At 38.8% G+C, this 15,829-nt stretch overlaps 3 protein-coding genes across 3 annotated transcripts; all 3 read right to left on the bottom strand.

Annotated features, from left to right (window-relative positions):
- Positions 1-941: 941 nt before the first annotated feature.
- LOC106156870 (sarcoplasmic calcium-binding protein) lies at positions 942-3,464 on the bottom strand. The gene is made up of 3 exons (XM_013532300.2): positions 3,025-3,464; positions 2,599-2,755; positions 942-2,292 (listed from the first exon to the last, which is right to left on the bottom strand). Exons 1-3 carry the CDS (start codon positions 3,268-3,270, stop codon positions 1,886-1,888), a joined length of 810 nt encoding a protein of 269 aa, XP_013387754.2. The 5' UTR covers positions 3,271-3,464; the 3' UTR covers positions 942-1,885.
- Positions 3,465-4,660: 1,196 nt separating this feature from the next.
- On the bottom strand, positions 4,661-9,781 carry LOC106156874 (sarcoplasmic calcium-binding protein). The gene is made up of 3 exons (XM_013532304.2): positions 9,121-9,781; positions 6,323-6,479; positions 4,661-6,027 (listed from the first exon to the last, which is right to left on the bottom strand). The coding sequence occupies exons 1-3, from the start codon at positions 9,304-9,306 to the stop codon at positions 5,621-5,623; spliced, it is 750 nt and encodes a 249-aa protein (XP_013387758.2). The 5' UTR covers positions 9,307-9,781; the 3' UTR covers positions 4,661-5,620.
- Positions 9,782-10,975: 1,194 nt separating this feature from the next.
- Positions 10,976-15,603, bottom strand: LOC106156864 (luciferin-binding protein). Its single transcript, XM_087012956.1, has 4 exons — positions 15,283-15,603; positions 14,686-14,868; positions 12,233-12,389; positions 10,976-11,986 (listed from the first exon to the last, which is right to left on the bottom strand). The coding sequence occupies exons 1-4, from the start codon at positions 15,310-15,312 to the stop codon at positions 11,580-11,582; spliced, it is 777 nt and encodes a 258-aa protein (XP_086869082.1). The 5' UTR covers positions 15,313-15,603; the 3' UTR covers positions 10,976-11,579.
- Positions 15,604-15,829: the final 226 nt, after the last annotated feature.

Here is a 15,829-nt window from a genome sequence, read left to right as displayed (position 1 = left end):
TTTTTCGGTAACTTTTGAAACCGTAATGCACACCAAAATGATACCTGCAAGTTAGTATTCTAGCAGTTTTTTAAAGTTGATGGGAAAATAAACACCTTAATCGTATTTATTGCAAAATTTGAATCCATGTCTTTATACATCAAAAGTACTTTTGTGCTGTTCGCAGCACATTTCAAGACTACCCATGCACGAAAAAGGTGTTATCATTCAATTTTTTCCCCAAAAAACGTTTTTGCCACAAACGACCAAAACAATCCAGGTACAAGAAGGTAAATGGTCGATGCTTGACTTTGGACTAAATTTACAGCGCATGCTTTTGTCATTTTCACTATCATTTATACTGTCAATTTTTCCTACTCAGCGTGGTTGTTGGCGGTTTTGCATCTTTATGATATCCCCTGTATGCATGGGCGTCCGCAGAAAATTTTCAAGGGGGGGGGGTCAAAGTCATTGAAGGGGGAGATAATGATTGGCTGGGTACCCGCAATAAAAATGCAGTTTCGAAATTCCTCGGCGGGGGGGGGGGGGGGGGGGGGGGGGTCAAGTGACCCCTTTGACCCCCCCCCTGCGGATGCCCATGCTTGCATGAGTGAATGCATGTACAGAATTAATACTTAATATCGAATATTTTTATCATTGTTATTGTTAGTGCAAATAAAAATATTTTTGGCTTTATTCAGTCTGTCATCGAGTGACACAAATATCCAGTCTTCTATTGTGAGGTATTTTGGTCAATAATATGAAATCTGAAATAAGAAGTCATTCAAAAGAAAAAAGCACCTCCAGAAAACAATATCAACAGTTTGTTGTCAGTGTTAACTTTAAGCTAATATATTAAAGAAAAATGAAATGGTATACAGGCAAAGAACTCATTACAGTAAATCATGAACAAGTAATCAATACATTTTTTAATCTTTCCATTTAAACGTTTCTTTAACCTCTACGAACTCCACGGCCTCCGCTGCACTCAAAATTCGTAGGGGACATACAATCCTAAAATTCGTGCGTCCAGTTGTGAACGAGGCTTTAAGTAACAGATAGTTATAGTGGGCTGAAAAAATGTTTAAGTGAACGTGCATGAGGCAGCTGGCAGCAATCTTTTCAACAAAGGGTGTTCAGCGATGCAGTTGATCAAAATAAGAGGGTAGTTTAACACAGAAACTAGTTTGGCAATTCATATAGTATGGTTGCACGATATTTTTATAATAAATAAAGATAGTCCAGGACTTGCTGAAAATCGCAAGAATATTTTTAATTGATAGAAGTTTTTCAATTAATGGCACAAAAGTACACACAGTGATTTTTTTATTGATTAAAATAACACATTTCTGACACTCGCAATAAAAAAAAGAAAAGAAAAAATAAAGAAACTAAAAAAAAGCTGCTCAATACTCTATTACTTATGCTGTGTGTGCAGCTATACTATTATCCCCAATCTGTATCTAGGACCAGCTGGTAGATGAAGTTAAGTCCTAATTCTCTAAGTAATGTAGTATTTCAACGCTATAGTGGTTACATTACAAAAGAGGAGAAGCTGAAAGTTATGAAGGTGAAGCTCTAAACCGTTATGTACTCGACCGGGATATGGTACAGTAGTCAGCCAAATAAAAAAAAAATTTGCATACATTCCCATCTCCTTTATGTGAACATTAAAACAAGCCCACTAGCTTCGGAAATACTTCTGGAATATTAATCTGAGAGTTACTCAATTGCAAATTGCTTTATGCCACATTTCAATTCCTAGAAACTTTATTGTTAAAAAAGTAAGGTGGGTTTTAAAATACCGGTATTGCATGAAACGAAAGCAACACATTCTCTCTTTCTCTCAAGTGATCATGACAAATAAACAATTTTATATACCTTCGTTAACTCAAACGACGAGTTCCTAATCAACCAGTGGACCGAAAAATTCATTGAACGAGTTGTCTGGCTCCTCAGTAAGAAAGAACTCAGCATACGCATGCGCGAATTCTTCAATGCATATGAAGCCATCTTTGTCGCTGTCCATAGCATCAAAGACATTTTTCGACTCTACCACAGGGACGTTAACACTGTGGAAAAAAGCCTTGTGCTCTTCCTTTGAAATAAGACCATCCCCGTCAATGTCCATGGCTTCAAAATCCACAGATACCATCATGTGGAAAAACTCCTGTCGGTGGCTGCTTTGGTTAATTATGGATAGACAGGAGCCAACGTATTCTTCCTCTGTCATCTTGGATGTATTTTGTGAAGCATTATAAATGAGGTCCCATATTGCAAGACGTTGATTTAGAATATGTTCTGCTTGTTCATCTGCAAAACGTGAGGGAAGTTTTCAGATTTATCAGATTTACATAACCGTCCATCGTGTGTGTTTGTGTGAGAGAGAGAGAGAGAGAGAGAGAGAGAGAAAGAGAGAGGGAGAGATAGGGAGAGAGAGACCTAATGTGAGAAAGAGAGAGGAGAGAAAGAAACTGTGTTATGAACCGGGTTTTTACAGCATAAAACTGCTTAGAGTAGCAAAAGAAAAAACAACTTGTATAATTTATACCCAGATGGGTCCTATATGTACATATACACGTGGTTGTATTTTAACATTACCATTAATATTACAATTACCATTAAGTTCAAGATACTCGGCAACTCGTCTGGCACTTGTCTCGAAGTCTTCCTTCGTAATGAAACCGTCTCCATTGCTGTCCAGACACTTGAAAATCGTGCGCAACTTGCGTCTCCAGTGGTCTGATCCAGTTACCGGGGGGTAATCTATTGGAGCCTGAAATATTTTTAGCACATGCAAATGATATTTAGCAATGCAAATTAAGTATTGGTCTATCTGCATGCGCACGGGAAAAACGTGATATGCAGATATAATATTACACTAAAAGGTAACAGTTCAGCCGTGGCACCAGTGAGCCACAATTTGAGCATTGGTAGTTACTACATGTATCCTCATCACCAGAATTTACATGCACGATATAAAAACGCCTACTTGCAAACCGAAACATTTTTCACGTCTGTCTTGAATTGGTTCAGCCTACTTACTTTTTTAAAGCGCACTGGTTGGTTTGCCAGTTTCCGGACAGGTTGAAGAATTGGAGATTCCGTTAAAAGTCCATGCACAATTGTCCCTAATCTGCGGCTAGCTGGGATAACCCTTGCTAATGCCCGACTCGACCCTGGCTGCAAAATTTCCCGTAATCCCTGCCTCCCTGGGGTCACCCTTGCTAATCCTCGACATGACTGCGTTATTTTTAGTAACCCTTTACTAGACTGGAAAATCTTAGACATGATGACCACCGTGACAGAAAACAATTTTTAACTTCACACCGATGTTGTAAAACTCCTCCTATCTTACTTAGACTGTACAAACTGAACTATATAATGTAAAGTAAACGCGAGACAACTACCAATGAATCATTTATCTAAGGGTGTTCACTGATGCAAACCCCCAAAATATGCGTTGGAGCGAAGGTCATGTTGAACAGAAGAACTGGTTTTGTAAGCATTATTTATCTCAGGGACATATATATATTACATCGTATCATCTCAACAAAAACAAAGCAATCATCCTTGTCTTGCTGTATATTATCCTCTCCCAGGGTCAAAAGACTGGTTTTCCTCCAAGCATACACAGATGTATCTCTGGCTAACTCATGACACGATTCTCTGCTCTCGCTCTGAAGAAAAGTTCACGAGTTAATCTGATTAATCTGCGGCAGTGGTAGAAGGTAAATTTACAGATTTACACCTCACTAATTACAGTGACCAGCAAAAACTACACAGCTGCTGCGACAATTTATTTATTCATTTATTTTTTTATTTTTTTCTCACACAGTCAATCACGGAATCTTTTCACATTTTTCGGCAACTTTTGAAACCGTAATGCACACCAAAATGATACCTGCAAGTTAGTATTCTAGCAGTTTTTTTTAAAGTTGATGGGAAAATAAACACCTTAAACGTATTTATTGCAAAATTTGAATCCATGTCTTTATACATCAAAAGTACTATTGTGCTGTTCGCAGCACATTTCAAGACTACCCTTACACGAAAAAGGTGTTATCATTCAATTTTTTCCCCAAAAACGTTTTTGCCACAAACAACCAAAACAATCCAAGCACAAGAAGGTAAATGGTCGATTCTTGACTTTGGACTAAATTTACAGTGCATGCTTTTGTCATTTTCACTATCATTTATACTGTCAATTTTTGCTATACAGTGAGGTTGTTGGCCGTTTTGCATCTTTATGATACCCCTTGTATGCTTGGGCGTCTGCAGAAAATTTCCCGGGGGGGGGGGGGGGGGGGGGGTCAAAGTCATTGAAGGGGGAGATAATGATTGGCTGGTTACCCACAATAAAAATGCAGCTTCAAAATTCCGGGGGGGGGGGTCAAGTGACCTCGTTGACCCCCCTGCGGATGCCCATGCTTGTATGAGTGAATGCATGCACAGAATTAATACTTAATATGGAGTTTTTTTATCATTGTTATTTTTAGTGCAAAGAAAAATCTTTTTGGCTTTATTCATCAAAAAAGTTTGTCATCGAGTGACACAAATATCCAGTCTTCTGTTGTGAGGTATTTTAGTCAATAATATGAAATCTGAAATAAAAAGTCATTCAAAAGAAAAAAAACACCTCCAGAAAACCATATCAACAGTTTGTTGTCAGTATTAACTTTAAACTAATATATTAAAGAAAAATGAAATGCTACACAGGCAAAGAACTCATTACAGTAAATCATGTACAAGTAATCAATACATTTTTTAATCTTTCCATTTAAACGTTTCTTTAACCTCTACGAACTCCACGGCCTCCGCTGCACTCAAAATTCGTGGGGGACATACAATCCTAAAATTCGTGCGTCCATTTGTGAACGAGGCTTTAAGTAACAGATAGTTTTAGTGGGCTGAAAAAATGTTTAAGTGAACGTGCATGAGGCAGCTGGCAGCAATCTTTTCAACAAAGGGTGTTCAGCGATGCAGTTGACCAAAATAAGAGGGTAGTTTAACACAGAAACTAGTTTGGCGACTCATATAGTATGGTTGCACGATCTTTTTATAATCAATAAAGATAGTCCAGGACTTGCTGAAAATCACAGGAAAAATCTTAATTGATAGAAGTTCTTCAATTAATGGCACAAAAGCACACAGCGGGTGTGATTTTTTATTGGTTAAAAATTACACATTTCTGACTTTCGCAATAAAACATTGTAGTATTTCAACGCAATAGGGTAACTTTACAAAAGAGGAGAAGCTGAAAGTTATGGAGGTACAGGTACATTTAGAAGCTCCATACCGGTACCAGTATATGTACATGTACCTAGAATATGGGCATGATATTCAGTAGCAGTATTCAGTCAACTAAAAAAGATTGCGTAAACTCCCATCTCCTTTATTTGAACATTAATACAAGCTCACTAGCTTCAGAGATACTTTGAAATATTAATCTGGAAGTTACTCAATTGCAAATTGCCTTATGGCACATTTCAAATCCTAGAAACATTATGGTTGAACACAGTAGATGGGTATTAAACTATTAAATGAAATGAAAGCAACACATGCTCTCTTTCTCTGTCTCTCAAGTGATCATGACAAATAGGCAATTTAATATATCTTCGTTAAATCAAACTACAAGTTCCTAATCAACCAGTGGACCGAAAAATTCATTGAATGGATTGTCTGGCTCCTCAGTAAGAAAGAACTCAGCAGATGCATGCGCAAATTCTTCAATGCATATGAAGCCATCTTTGTTGCTGTCCATAGCATCAAAGACATTTTTCGACTCTTCCACAGGGACGTTAACACTGTAGAAAAAAGCCTTGTGCTCTTCCTTTGAAATAAGACCATCCCCGTCAATGTCCGTTGTATTAAATTCCACGGATACCCACATGGGTAGAAAGTCTTGTCGGTAGTAGCTTTGGTTCACTATCGGTACTGATGAGCCAACGAATTCTTCCTCTGATACCCTGGTTGTATCTTGTGTTGCATTAGAAACGAGTTCCCATATTGCAAGACGTTGATTTAGAATATGTTCTGCTTGTACATCTGTAAGTCGGGAGAGAAGTTTTCAGATTTACGTAACCGCCTAGGGTGTGTGTGTGTGGGTTCGTGTGTGCGTCTCTCACTCTCTCTCTCTCTGAGTGTACTTGTTTACGTGTGAGTGAGAGACAGACAGAGAGAGTCGTAGCGTGAATAAGAGAGAGGAGAAGAAGATATAGGATAAGATAAGATAAGAGCTATATATATATATATACAAAAGAAAACATAACTTAAATAATAAATACCCTGATGGGTCCTACATGCAACTGGATTTTAGCATTACCATTAATATTACAATTACCATTAAGCTTCAGATACTCGGCAACTCGTCTGGCACTTGTTTCGAAGTCTTCCTTTGTAATGAAACCGTCTCCATTGGTGTCCATGCGCCTGAAAACCGTGCGTTTCTTCCGTCTCCAGTGGTCTGAGCCAGTTAGCAGAGGGTAATCTATTGGAGCCTGAAATAATTTTCAGCACATGCAAATGCAGATTAAGTATTGGTATACCTGCATGCGCACGGGAAAACGTGATATGCTGGCCCAGTTTTAATACATGCAAGTAAAATTTATTATTATTTTAAAAATCGCCAACTGCAGAAACGAACGTAACAAATGTATATTGTCGACCTCTAAAGTCAAACAGGCCGGAGAGTGTGTTTGACTTCTGATTACGATTATCATGGATGGTCTTTCTTTCTTCATATCTAATCTACTAATCTTATTAAAGACCCCTTTACACTGGACGGCATCCTTTCCGCGTTCTTTCTACGATCAAAAATGAGGTCACGACGCTCAGCGGTCGCCAAGGCAATTGTGTCTCAGTATAAATGAGTCTGCGCCCCCTGTGCAAATCGGACCACGCTACCCAATTTCAAGGTGTGCGTCAGTACGCGCTTGGCGCAAGTATCAGATGCGACACCGCTCTTGCCTAGTACGCTATGTGGTAGCGATGATTCTGAGCGGGGTTGAAAATTAATGCATCTCATCTCAGAATTTGTTCCGGGGTATGATACTGTGACGCACACCTTGAAAACGGGCAGTGTGGTCCGATATATACCAGCGAAATCGGGATCATTCGGTGCCAAGCCTGGTAGTTGGGTAGGCCTGACTCTCCACCCCGAAAACATATATAACTAAGAACTGTTGGCGCATCCTTATTACATAATTCCTTAAGCCATATCAAGATATATTTACTTAAAAAACATCTACCATTTTGCCATCTGTACTACTGAAACTTTGATTGCCAATGTAACCACACTATCAAGTGACAAGATCATTTTGAAGAAGAATGTTGAGATGCTAGTGATTAGGACTTTCATTTAGGCGATTTATCAAGAAGCAGTTCACAAAATGCATGCTCTGCAAGTTGAAAAAGGATTTGAACCAAAAGATCTCCAGTTAGTTTGGTTTATCATAATCTTAATAACTGCTTGTCACTTTCAAAGCACATATGCACTGTCAACGGTGTTTGACATTGCAAGGAGGTAGTGGGTGAAATAGAACAGGTATTCTTATGAACAGAATTATGATGCATCATCTGAAATGATAAAAGCAGTAAGTTGAGGAACCCAAAACTGAAATAAACTATAATAATGCTAAGTATTGCCTGAAATTAAAGAGAATGTCATGTAAGTGTCATATCCTGTAAAACAAATATAATAAAGAAATGTCGTAATGACAGATATTAAAATTGAAAGAGTAGACAAACGAAGAAATATTCATTAACTGGGCACATTCACTCGGCACCGAATGGTCCTGAATTCACCGTTATATAGGACCACACTACCTGTTTTCAAGGTGTGCGTCAGTACGCGCTTCGAAGTATCAGATTCGACACCGCTCTTGCCTAGTACACAACATGATAGTGATGATTCTCAGCTGGGTTGGAAAGTAGTGCATCTCATCTCAAAATTTGTTCCAGGGTATGATACTGTGAAATACGTACTGACACACACCATGAAAACGGGTAGTGTGGTCCAATCTACCGATGAATTCGGGATCATTTAGTGCCGAGTCTGGTAGTTGGGTAGGCCTGATGTTTGAACGACGATTGAGCATCCCCGTTGCGTTCTCTGTATCATCATTGGCGACCACTGGTGACCATTCTACGACCTTTCTGCCTCCTGCTAGACAGATGAGCGTTGTTTGGGCGTCTTTCGATATATTCTACATTTATATTTTTCCATCAGTAGTAACCCGGCTGTCCAATCAAGAACATCTCCAGAAAACAAAACAAATAATTAGGAATACACTTTTTTTAACTACAGTAATGCAAGTTCTGCATGGACTGATAAAAAGCCAGATGACCATTGTTGGCCTTTTAAGAAGGATGGAGAGGTGCTCAAGACGAAAAAGGCCGACTGACACAACACAGAATGTTGGAATCCATTTTCAACAGACGAATTCTGCAAAAACTGCGACAAGAACTGCATCTTTAAAAGAAACAAATGTTCATTCTAAAATTGCCTCCAAAAATGGATCGGTTTAGGAATTTAAAAAAATACCAGTTGGAGGCTGGTATTAGACCACTAGTAACTGTTAGCCTCAGATGTCCCGTTTGAGATTTAAACAAAAAGAAATAATATTTTACATGTCAAGTACTGGCCGATCATCGAGTGTTCATTCTGTAAACACGGCGATGCCTGTGCATCCTTGTTGCGACCACAGCAATGCGCCCTCTCTGTGTACCTTGAGCGACCTTGCAGCGACCATCCTCCGTTCTTTGTGCGGACGCAGAAAGGACACCATCCAGTGTAAAGTGGGGTTTAGTAGAGTGTATAGGAGAGGTTTTGGTCAGCTGTATATCATTCTTAAGAGGATAAATGCATAAAACTGATTGCGGATAATGTTAGACAAAAAAATTTGGTCGAGGCGTCAATTAGATACAATTTAAGCAGTTACAATCCTCATTACCAAATCCACTTAAATGACAGGTACGATAGAAAAAAAAACCCTACTAGCAAACAAAAACAGTGGTATATATATATATATATATATATATATATATATATATATATATATATATATATATATATATATATATATATATATATTTTTTTTTTTTTTACATGCCTGTATTTATTTGGATCAGTCTACTTACCTTTTTAAAGCGCACTGCTTGGTTCGCCATTCCCCGGATAGGTTGCCAAAATGGTGCGAATTCCGGGACTAACCCTTGCTGCACAATTTCCCCTAATCTTCGCCTCGCTGGGATAGTCATTGCTAATCCCCGACATGATTGCGTTATTTTTAGTAGCCCTCTGCTAGTTTGGAAAATCTTAGACATGATGACCACCGTGAACACGGATATATCAAAGATAAAAAAATTAATCTCTTTCTGTTCTTTTTTAACCTCACGCCAATGCCGTAAAATCTCCTTATGTAAGACCGCCGACTAACTGTAGTATATGTTGTAATGTGAACGTGAGTTAACTATCAATGATGCATTTATCTAAGGGTGTTCACTGATGCAATCCCCTAAAATATGGGTAAGAGCGAAGGTCATGTTGAACAGAAGAACTGGTTTGGTAAGCATTATTTATGGCAGGGCTATGTATATATCACCTAGCATTATTCCAATATAAACAAAAGCAATCACCCACGACTTGCTGTACCGGTATATGGTCCTCTATCAGGGCCACAGATTGATTTTCCTCCAAACAAACAAAGATGTGTCTTTGTCAAATTCATGACACGATTCTTTGCTCTCGAGCTGGAGAAAAGCCACTTAGTTAATCTGATTATAATCTGCGGCGGTGGTAGAGGGTAGCCGTACATCATGATTTACACCTCACTTCATTACAATGGCCAGCCAAAGCCACAAATCTGCTGCGATTATTAATTTATTTATAAATATATTATTTTCCTTTTTTCTGGGAATGAAAATCATAGCTCCTGGAATCCGTAAAAGATTCTTGTCAAATTTGTCGGCGACTTATGATACCGCAATACACACCAAAATACATGTAATACCTGCAAGTTATTATTCTAGTGATTGTTTTAAGCTGATGGGAAAATAAACAACCCAAACGTATTTATTTGCTTAAACTTAAACCATGTCTTTGTGCATTAAAAGTACCATTATACAGACTTAAGGTACACTCTTTCTTCATAAAACTTTACAAAGAAAGTTCATCCAGCTCATACATGTCACAGATTCGGGGGGAATGGAGACATGGTATTCACTATCAATTTCAAACAACTGACTTAAGGCCCAGTCACAATGTCGGCGATCTGTCGGGGATTAGTTTTGGCCGGGGGTCGTCGTAGAAAATAAAGAATCCTTGAACAATCCTAGCAATAATCCTAATAAAAGTGGAGCAGTCACATTGTCTGAGATTTTTTCAAGGATTTTGACCCGGTTTTGTCGAAAAATCGTGGAATTAGCCTCCGATTGCATCGGAGGCGATCGGAGACGATATCTGCGAGCGTCTTTTCTCGTAATTTTTTCCCCCTGGGTATATGTGGTTATATATGGGTATATATTCGGAGGACGCCTCCGATTAATCGGAGGGCATCGTAGGTCATCGGAGATTGTGTCTGGGATGCCCAAAATGGGTGAAAAATCTTGCGAGCAATCTTAAAATCTTAAGTTCAAAGTTGGGGACCGCGACGGGTGTGGCGATGTCTAAAAAATCTGCGACAACCCGCAGGCGTCCGGAGAGCGCCTCCGACGGGTGCAAAATCGTGACATCTGTCTCAAGATTTTGTTAAAATTTCCCGGGTTTTACCCATCCCTGACGCATCGCAACTGATTTGTGACTGGGGCTTTACTTAAGGCTGCTAATTGAATTGAGATCAGGTGTACCCCCCCCCATCCCCTTCAATATGTGTGTTTATAGCCAGGGTGCTTTAACGCAGAAGTACTTGGATCAAGCCCATTACATATTATTGAGCTGTGCTTATAAAATGGTGGTTGCACCAGCCGTGCCGTAGAGAATAAACAAAATCCTGTCAAAAATGTTGTAAAATGCTGTTTATTCATCTCCCTAAGTAACATCATATATATTGTCCATGTACCACGAAAAACAGTATTGCTATAATGCTAAGGATACTATATTGATAATAATCTTTATGAAGACAGGTATGGTGTGCTAAGAATGTGACTATGGGTATGTGATGGATTAGTAACCATTACAGTATTCTGGCCTTTTAGTAAGACAGTCAACTACACGGAGCCCGCTGCTTCAAACGCCCTCTTAGCTACCAAACAACACAATCTTGTGAAAACGGGCTATATGTAAGTTACGTGTGGCATAAACGTTTTGAAGAACATTACACAGAATATCATTACAGTTGTACCGCTTTTTTTTTACTCTCTTAGTGAAAAGGCGTTAATTTTACAGTAGCGTTTTGTTATACAATGAACCAAACGTATTTACGAAGAGTTTGATCTTCCATTAACCGTTGTTAAATTAAATAATAAATCTATAATATTATTATGCTACCTTTATCAAATTTACATGCAAATTTACATAAAGGCCAAAGTCTCGTTATATTTCTTATTTGGATCTCACTGTTCCACCTGCGTCCTATTACTGACTTCTTCAAACAAGTCCTTTAATCAACCAAAGGACCGAAAAACCCATTATATTTGTTATTTGGATCCTCGGTGAAAAGAAACTCTGCATACGCATGCGCGTACTCATCAATGGATATGAAGCCGTCTTTGTTGGCGTCCATCACATCAAACACCTTCTTCGATTCTTCAACAGGGACGTTTACGCTGTAGAAGTAAGCAGCGTGTTCTTCCTTTGAAATGCGACCATCACCATCAATGTCCATGACCTTGAAACCCACGGATACCACCATTGGGAAGAACTCTTTCCGGTAGGTAATTTGATTAAGGACCGAAGGATCAAATCCCACGTATTCCTTCTGAATTGCTTTAGTAGGGTCCTTAGGACCTTTAGGGACGAATTCCCATATGTCAAGGCGCTGTTTCAGTATATTTGCTGCTTGTTGATCTAAAACAGGTGGCATACGTTTTTACATATTACACAGCTTATGATAAAAAGAAAATAAAAATTGATGTTTCAGAGCATTTCAAAATAAAGCTTTGACAAAAATGACATCTATGAGAGAGAAACAGAGATGGATGCAAAAAAGAAAAAGAGAGAGATGGGTCGAGGAAGTAAGTGATCACAATTAATGCAAGAACATTCTTTTGAGAAATGTGCATAAAGCAAAATCAAAAATATATCAAAATATACCATTAAGTTTCAGATACTCGGCTACGCGCCTGGCGCTCCTCTCGAAGTCTTCCTTTGTAACGAAGCCGTCGTCGTTCGCTCCCAATCGATTGAGAACCGTGCGTATTTTTCGTCTCCAGTGATCAGATGCAGTAATCTGAGGGTAATCCATCGGCATCTGGGATGTTGATAAATAGGTCAATGTGTATTGCCCGAAAAAAAAGATACCTAACAGGTACATGTACAATGCAAAACCTATTTTATTCACATTAGTTCCGATACGGTACTTTGTCCTTTTGTTATCTGCATCATGATACTTATTTCTTTGGGTTATTCTACATTTTAGTGATCACAAACTATTCATAAATATTGTGAATCCTAACCCCTCCGGTTACAGGAGGGGGTTCAATAAACTACGCCCCCCCCCCTCCCGCAAATCAACCTCCGCACAGCAGCTCCGCACATTAACATAATTGTTAAATATAAATAATAAATCAATAAGTGTTTACTTTCATAAACATCATTGGATATAAACCTTTACATTGCAGTTAATAGTTTCAGTATAATGCTAGTCCGTACTAATTCCCGAGCTGAATGTAATCCTTAATAGTATTTAGTAATGCTTAATAGTTTCGAAAGATTAGACATTTTTCAACATTCTCGATTCGACTCAACTCGATTCATATGCTAGTTACTAGTTAAACGCACAGCCTGTAGCTGAAAGATGCTATCATTTAATTGCAACCGCCCGATCTTTAATTTCTGTATCATCCCCGTTGCCCACCGCCCGCGATATTTTGGATCTCCATATTTTAAAAATTATCGTTTGTATACAACATTGGTCAAAAAGGTTGTCCCACCCCCAGTTTCATGTGCCTTTATTCATAAATGATCACCTCACATGTGAAATTTGTTATAAATAGTGATTTTCATTCCAGATGCCATAACTAACACGAATAGTGGTACAGAAAATACAAACTAGCGGTGATATATCCATATTTAATACCATTTATTCACATTTATCATATCTACCCCCCTCAAATCCGATGTTCAACTGTGATTCACTGTGATTTGACTTTCACAGAGGCAAATAAATGTCCATTTAATTGAAAATACAACACCAAATGTCACCAAATTTAGCATTAGGGCGTGCTCGTTAAAAGTTACGTGTTTATTAACGTGAGTGTTTTACCGCATACTGTTATTAGCTCCTGTAGACGGCGCTGCTGTCGTCAACAAGGATAACAATTCTGTTTTTTTATATTGTCCCATGTTTTCTTAAAACTTTGGCGGAATTGGTCCGGGCTATTTGGAGTTTGGTCCTCCTCTGGATTGGATATAGTTTCTTCAGCCTCAGAATATTGGGTTTCTGCAACAAATCACTCATCAGACGAGAACTGTGTGCAAGTGTGCTGTCATGATTAAGCCTGGATCACCCCTGAAGTCCCCTCTTGCAGATGGAATGAGGTATCAGTTGGTAATGTTAGGTTCAGTAACCACAGAACTACCAGAACTTGGTTAACCATCATTAGGAACAAGTTGGTTTTGTTAAAAATATAGGTATTTCTTGTATGCCTTAGATGGTTAAATTAGGGCCCGTAGACATGTTGCAGAATGCTTTTTGGAAGTTGTGTGCAGGACAGTATCGCCTGAGGTGTCAGCTCAGTCGACGTTTGCAGAGCATTCCATGCCCATGATTTTAGTACATTGTTCTTTCCGGAAAAGAACATTGTTTGGGCAATTCATTGAAACATTCTCAACAAATATCTCAATTCATTTACAAGAGATGACTTCAGGGATACTGCAGACGTCATCGTGGAAATGCACTTGCACACAGCTCTCGGCTGCTGAGTGATTTGCTGCAGACACTCAAAGTTCGGAGGACGGGGCAAGTTATCCTTGTTGAAGGCAGGCCACGAACACGGTAGACACACACTCTATTAGACACGTGACCTTTAACGAACACACCCTAATGCTAAATGTGTGTAAATTTGGTGACATTTGGTGGTGTCTTTTCAATTTAATGGGCATTTCTTTTCCTGTGTGAAAATCACAGTGAGACGTCGGATTTAAGGCGGTACATGTATTAAATGTGATTAAATTATATTAAATTTTGATATCTTCATTGCAGGTTTGTATTTTTTGTTCCATTAATCATTTTAGTAATGGTATCTGGAATGAAAACCACTATTTATAACAAATTTCACATGTGAGGTGATTATTTATAAATAAAAGCACATGATACTGGGGGTGGGACAACCTTTTTGACCAAAGTTGTAGTGTTACACGCCCCACAAATGACCCTCGATCATGGCAGTGTCTATAGTCACAGCAACGGTCGCTGTTACGCTTGACCTCATCTGGCTGCTACCAGCCCTCTCAAGCGGCAATACATTTTTCGGATATATATATCCGGCCCGTAGACATGCATATATATATCGCCACCATAACTTGGTTACTTAATTTCTACTTACTTTCTTAAAGCGTATCGGTTGGTCGGTCACTTGGCCGGTCAGTTCTCTGACTGGTTGAATACATGGTGTATATTCCAGCACTAACCCACGTTGAAAACCTTTCTTCAATAATATCTGGTTAGATGACACGATCCGTGCCAAACCTTGACTTGACCGCACAATTTTCAGTAATCCCCAACTATTCTGGAAAAGCTTAGACATTTTGACAATCGGAAAACTGGATAAATAACGACGCCCTCGATCGACTCGCTTCAACTCGAATGCGAGAAAAAATGTCCGCACGTATGTTAAACGCCTGTCCGACTACGAAGGACGCCCTACATATTTACACATAAAGAAATGTCTGTCATCTGACTGACAGCATGATATTTATCTAACATAAAGTGCCAGGCGCTTACCACAACGCCAATTAACAAATATAATTTTCGAGGCGAAACTGAGACAATTATCTGCTCTATTTCGCGTGAAGGTCAGCGCAGAGTGCTTTATCTGACTTATATCACAGCTGGCGCTTCAAACAGTCAGATAATTCAATTTTTGCTTTTTTTTCTATTTGTTATTAATATTATTTTGCGAACAGACTTGCCTGACACGTACCGCTATATTAAACGCCTCACCGCGTCTCATGCACTCATTTCAAGAAGATGGTTGTCTCTTATCAAGCAATGTCACTTGGACGATATTCACTCGAAATGATACCCTATAAGCATAAATTGTAACCGCCTTTGAAAACCACTACTTTCTGAAGGTAAAGGTCACGTTGCGTCATCCCGCTGTCCTGTCTTATCACTGTTTTGAAGTTAACTGGCACTGATCTAGGGAAAGGAAGGGCTCATCCAAGGAAGACCGGGATGTCACAGTAGCTGGCGGTGCTAGCTTATGACGAGGTGGCTCAAGTACTAATACATCACTGAGTCGTTTTCCAGGCCCCGGTTTCAATAATAATAATAACAATAATAATAATAATAATAATAATATTAATCGTAATAATAATAAATAAATAAATGAATAAATAAATAACAAAAACAAACAAAAAAAAATCAGTCAGGTGCCCTGGCTAAGAACATAATTACCAACGTTGCAAGGTTACATGCGCACATCTTCCCCTATCAGAAACAGTGTTTCAGAACTCTCGTAGAAATCA

This window comes from Lingula anatina, chromosome 5 (genome assembly GCF_051362555.1).
Source record: "Lingula anatina isolate TDL-2025a chromosome 5, LinAna3.0, whole genome shotgun sequence".
Classification (NCBI taxonomy): Eukaryota; Metazoa; Brachiopoda; class Lingulata; order Lingulida; family Lingulidae; genus Lingula; species Lingula anatina.
The sequence above is the reverse complement of the archived record's forward strand: the minus strand, read 5'-3'. Positions and strand labels throughout refer to the sequence as shown.

What these genes read in the sequence shown, in the direction of transcription:
- LOC106156870 (XM_013532300.2), bottom strand. Translation starts at nt 3,270, where the DNA reads ATGTCTAAGATTTTCCAGTCTAGTAAAGGGTTACTAAAAATAACGCAG. An exon ending in AACCAGTGCGCTTTAAAAAA is followed by an intron (nt 2,756 to 3,024) that starts GTAAGTAGGCTG and finishes AAAATATTTCAG; the next exon opens with GCTCCAATAGATTACCCCCC. An exon ending in CGAGTATCTTGAACTTAATG is followed by an intron (nt 2,293 to 2,598) that starts GTAATTGTAATA and finishes CACGTTTTGCAG; the next exon opens with ATGAACAAGCAGAACATATT.
- LOC106156874 (XM_013532304.2), bottom strand. Translation starts at nt 9,306, where the DNA reads ATGTCTAAGATTTTCCAAACTAGCAGAGGGCTACTAAAAATAACGCAA. An exon ending in AAGCAGTGCGCTTTAAAAAG is followed by an intron (nt 6,480 to 9,120) that starts GTAAGTAGACTG and finishes AAATTATTTCAG; the next exon opens with GCTCCAATAGATTACCCTCT. An exon ending in CGAGTATCTGAAGCTTAATG is followed by an intron (nt 6,028 to 6,322) that starts GTAATTGTAATA and finishes CCCGACTTACAG; the next exon opens with ATGTACAAGCAGAACATATT.
- LOC106156864 (XM_087012956.1), bottom strand. Translation starts at nt 15,312, where the DNA reads ATGAGACGCGGTGAGGCGTTTAATATAGCG. An exon ending in GTGAGGCGTTTAATATAGCG is followed by an intron (nt 14,869 to 15,282) that starts GTACGTGTCAGG and finishes AAGCTTTTCCAG; the next exon opens with AATAGTTGGGGATTACTGAA. An exon ending in CGAGTATCTGAAACTTAATG is followed by an intron (nt 11,987 to 12,232) that starts GTATATTTTGAT and finishes CACCTGTTTTAG; the next exon opens with ATCAACAAGCAGCAAATATA.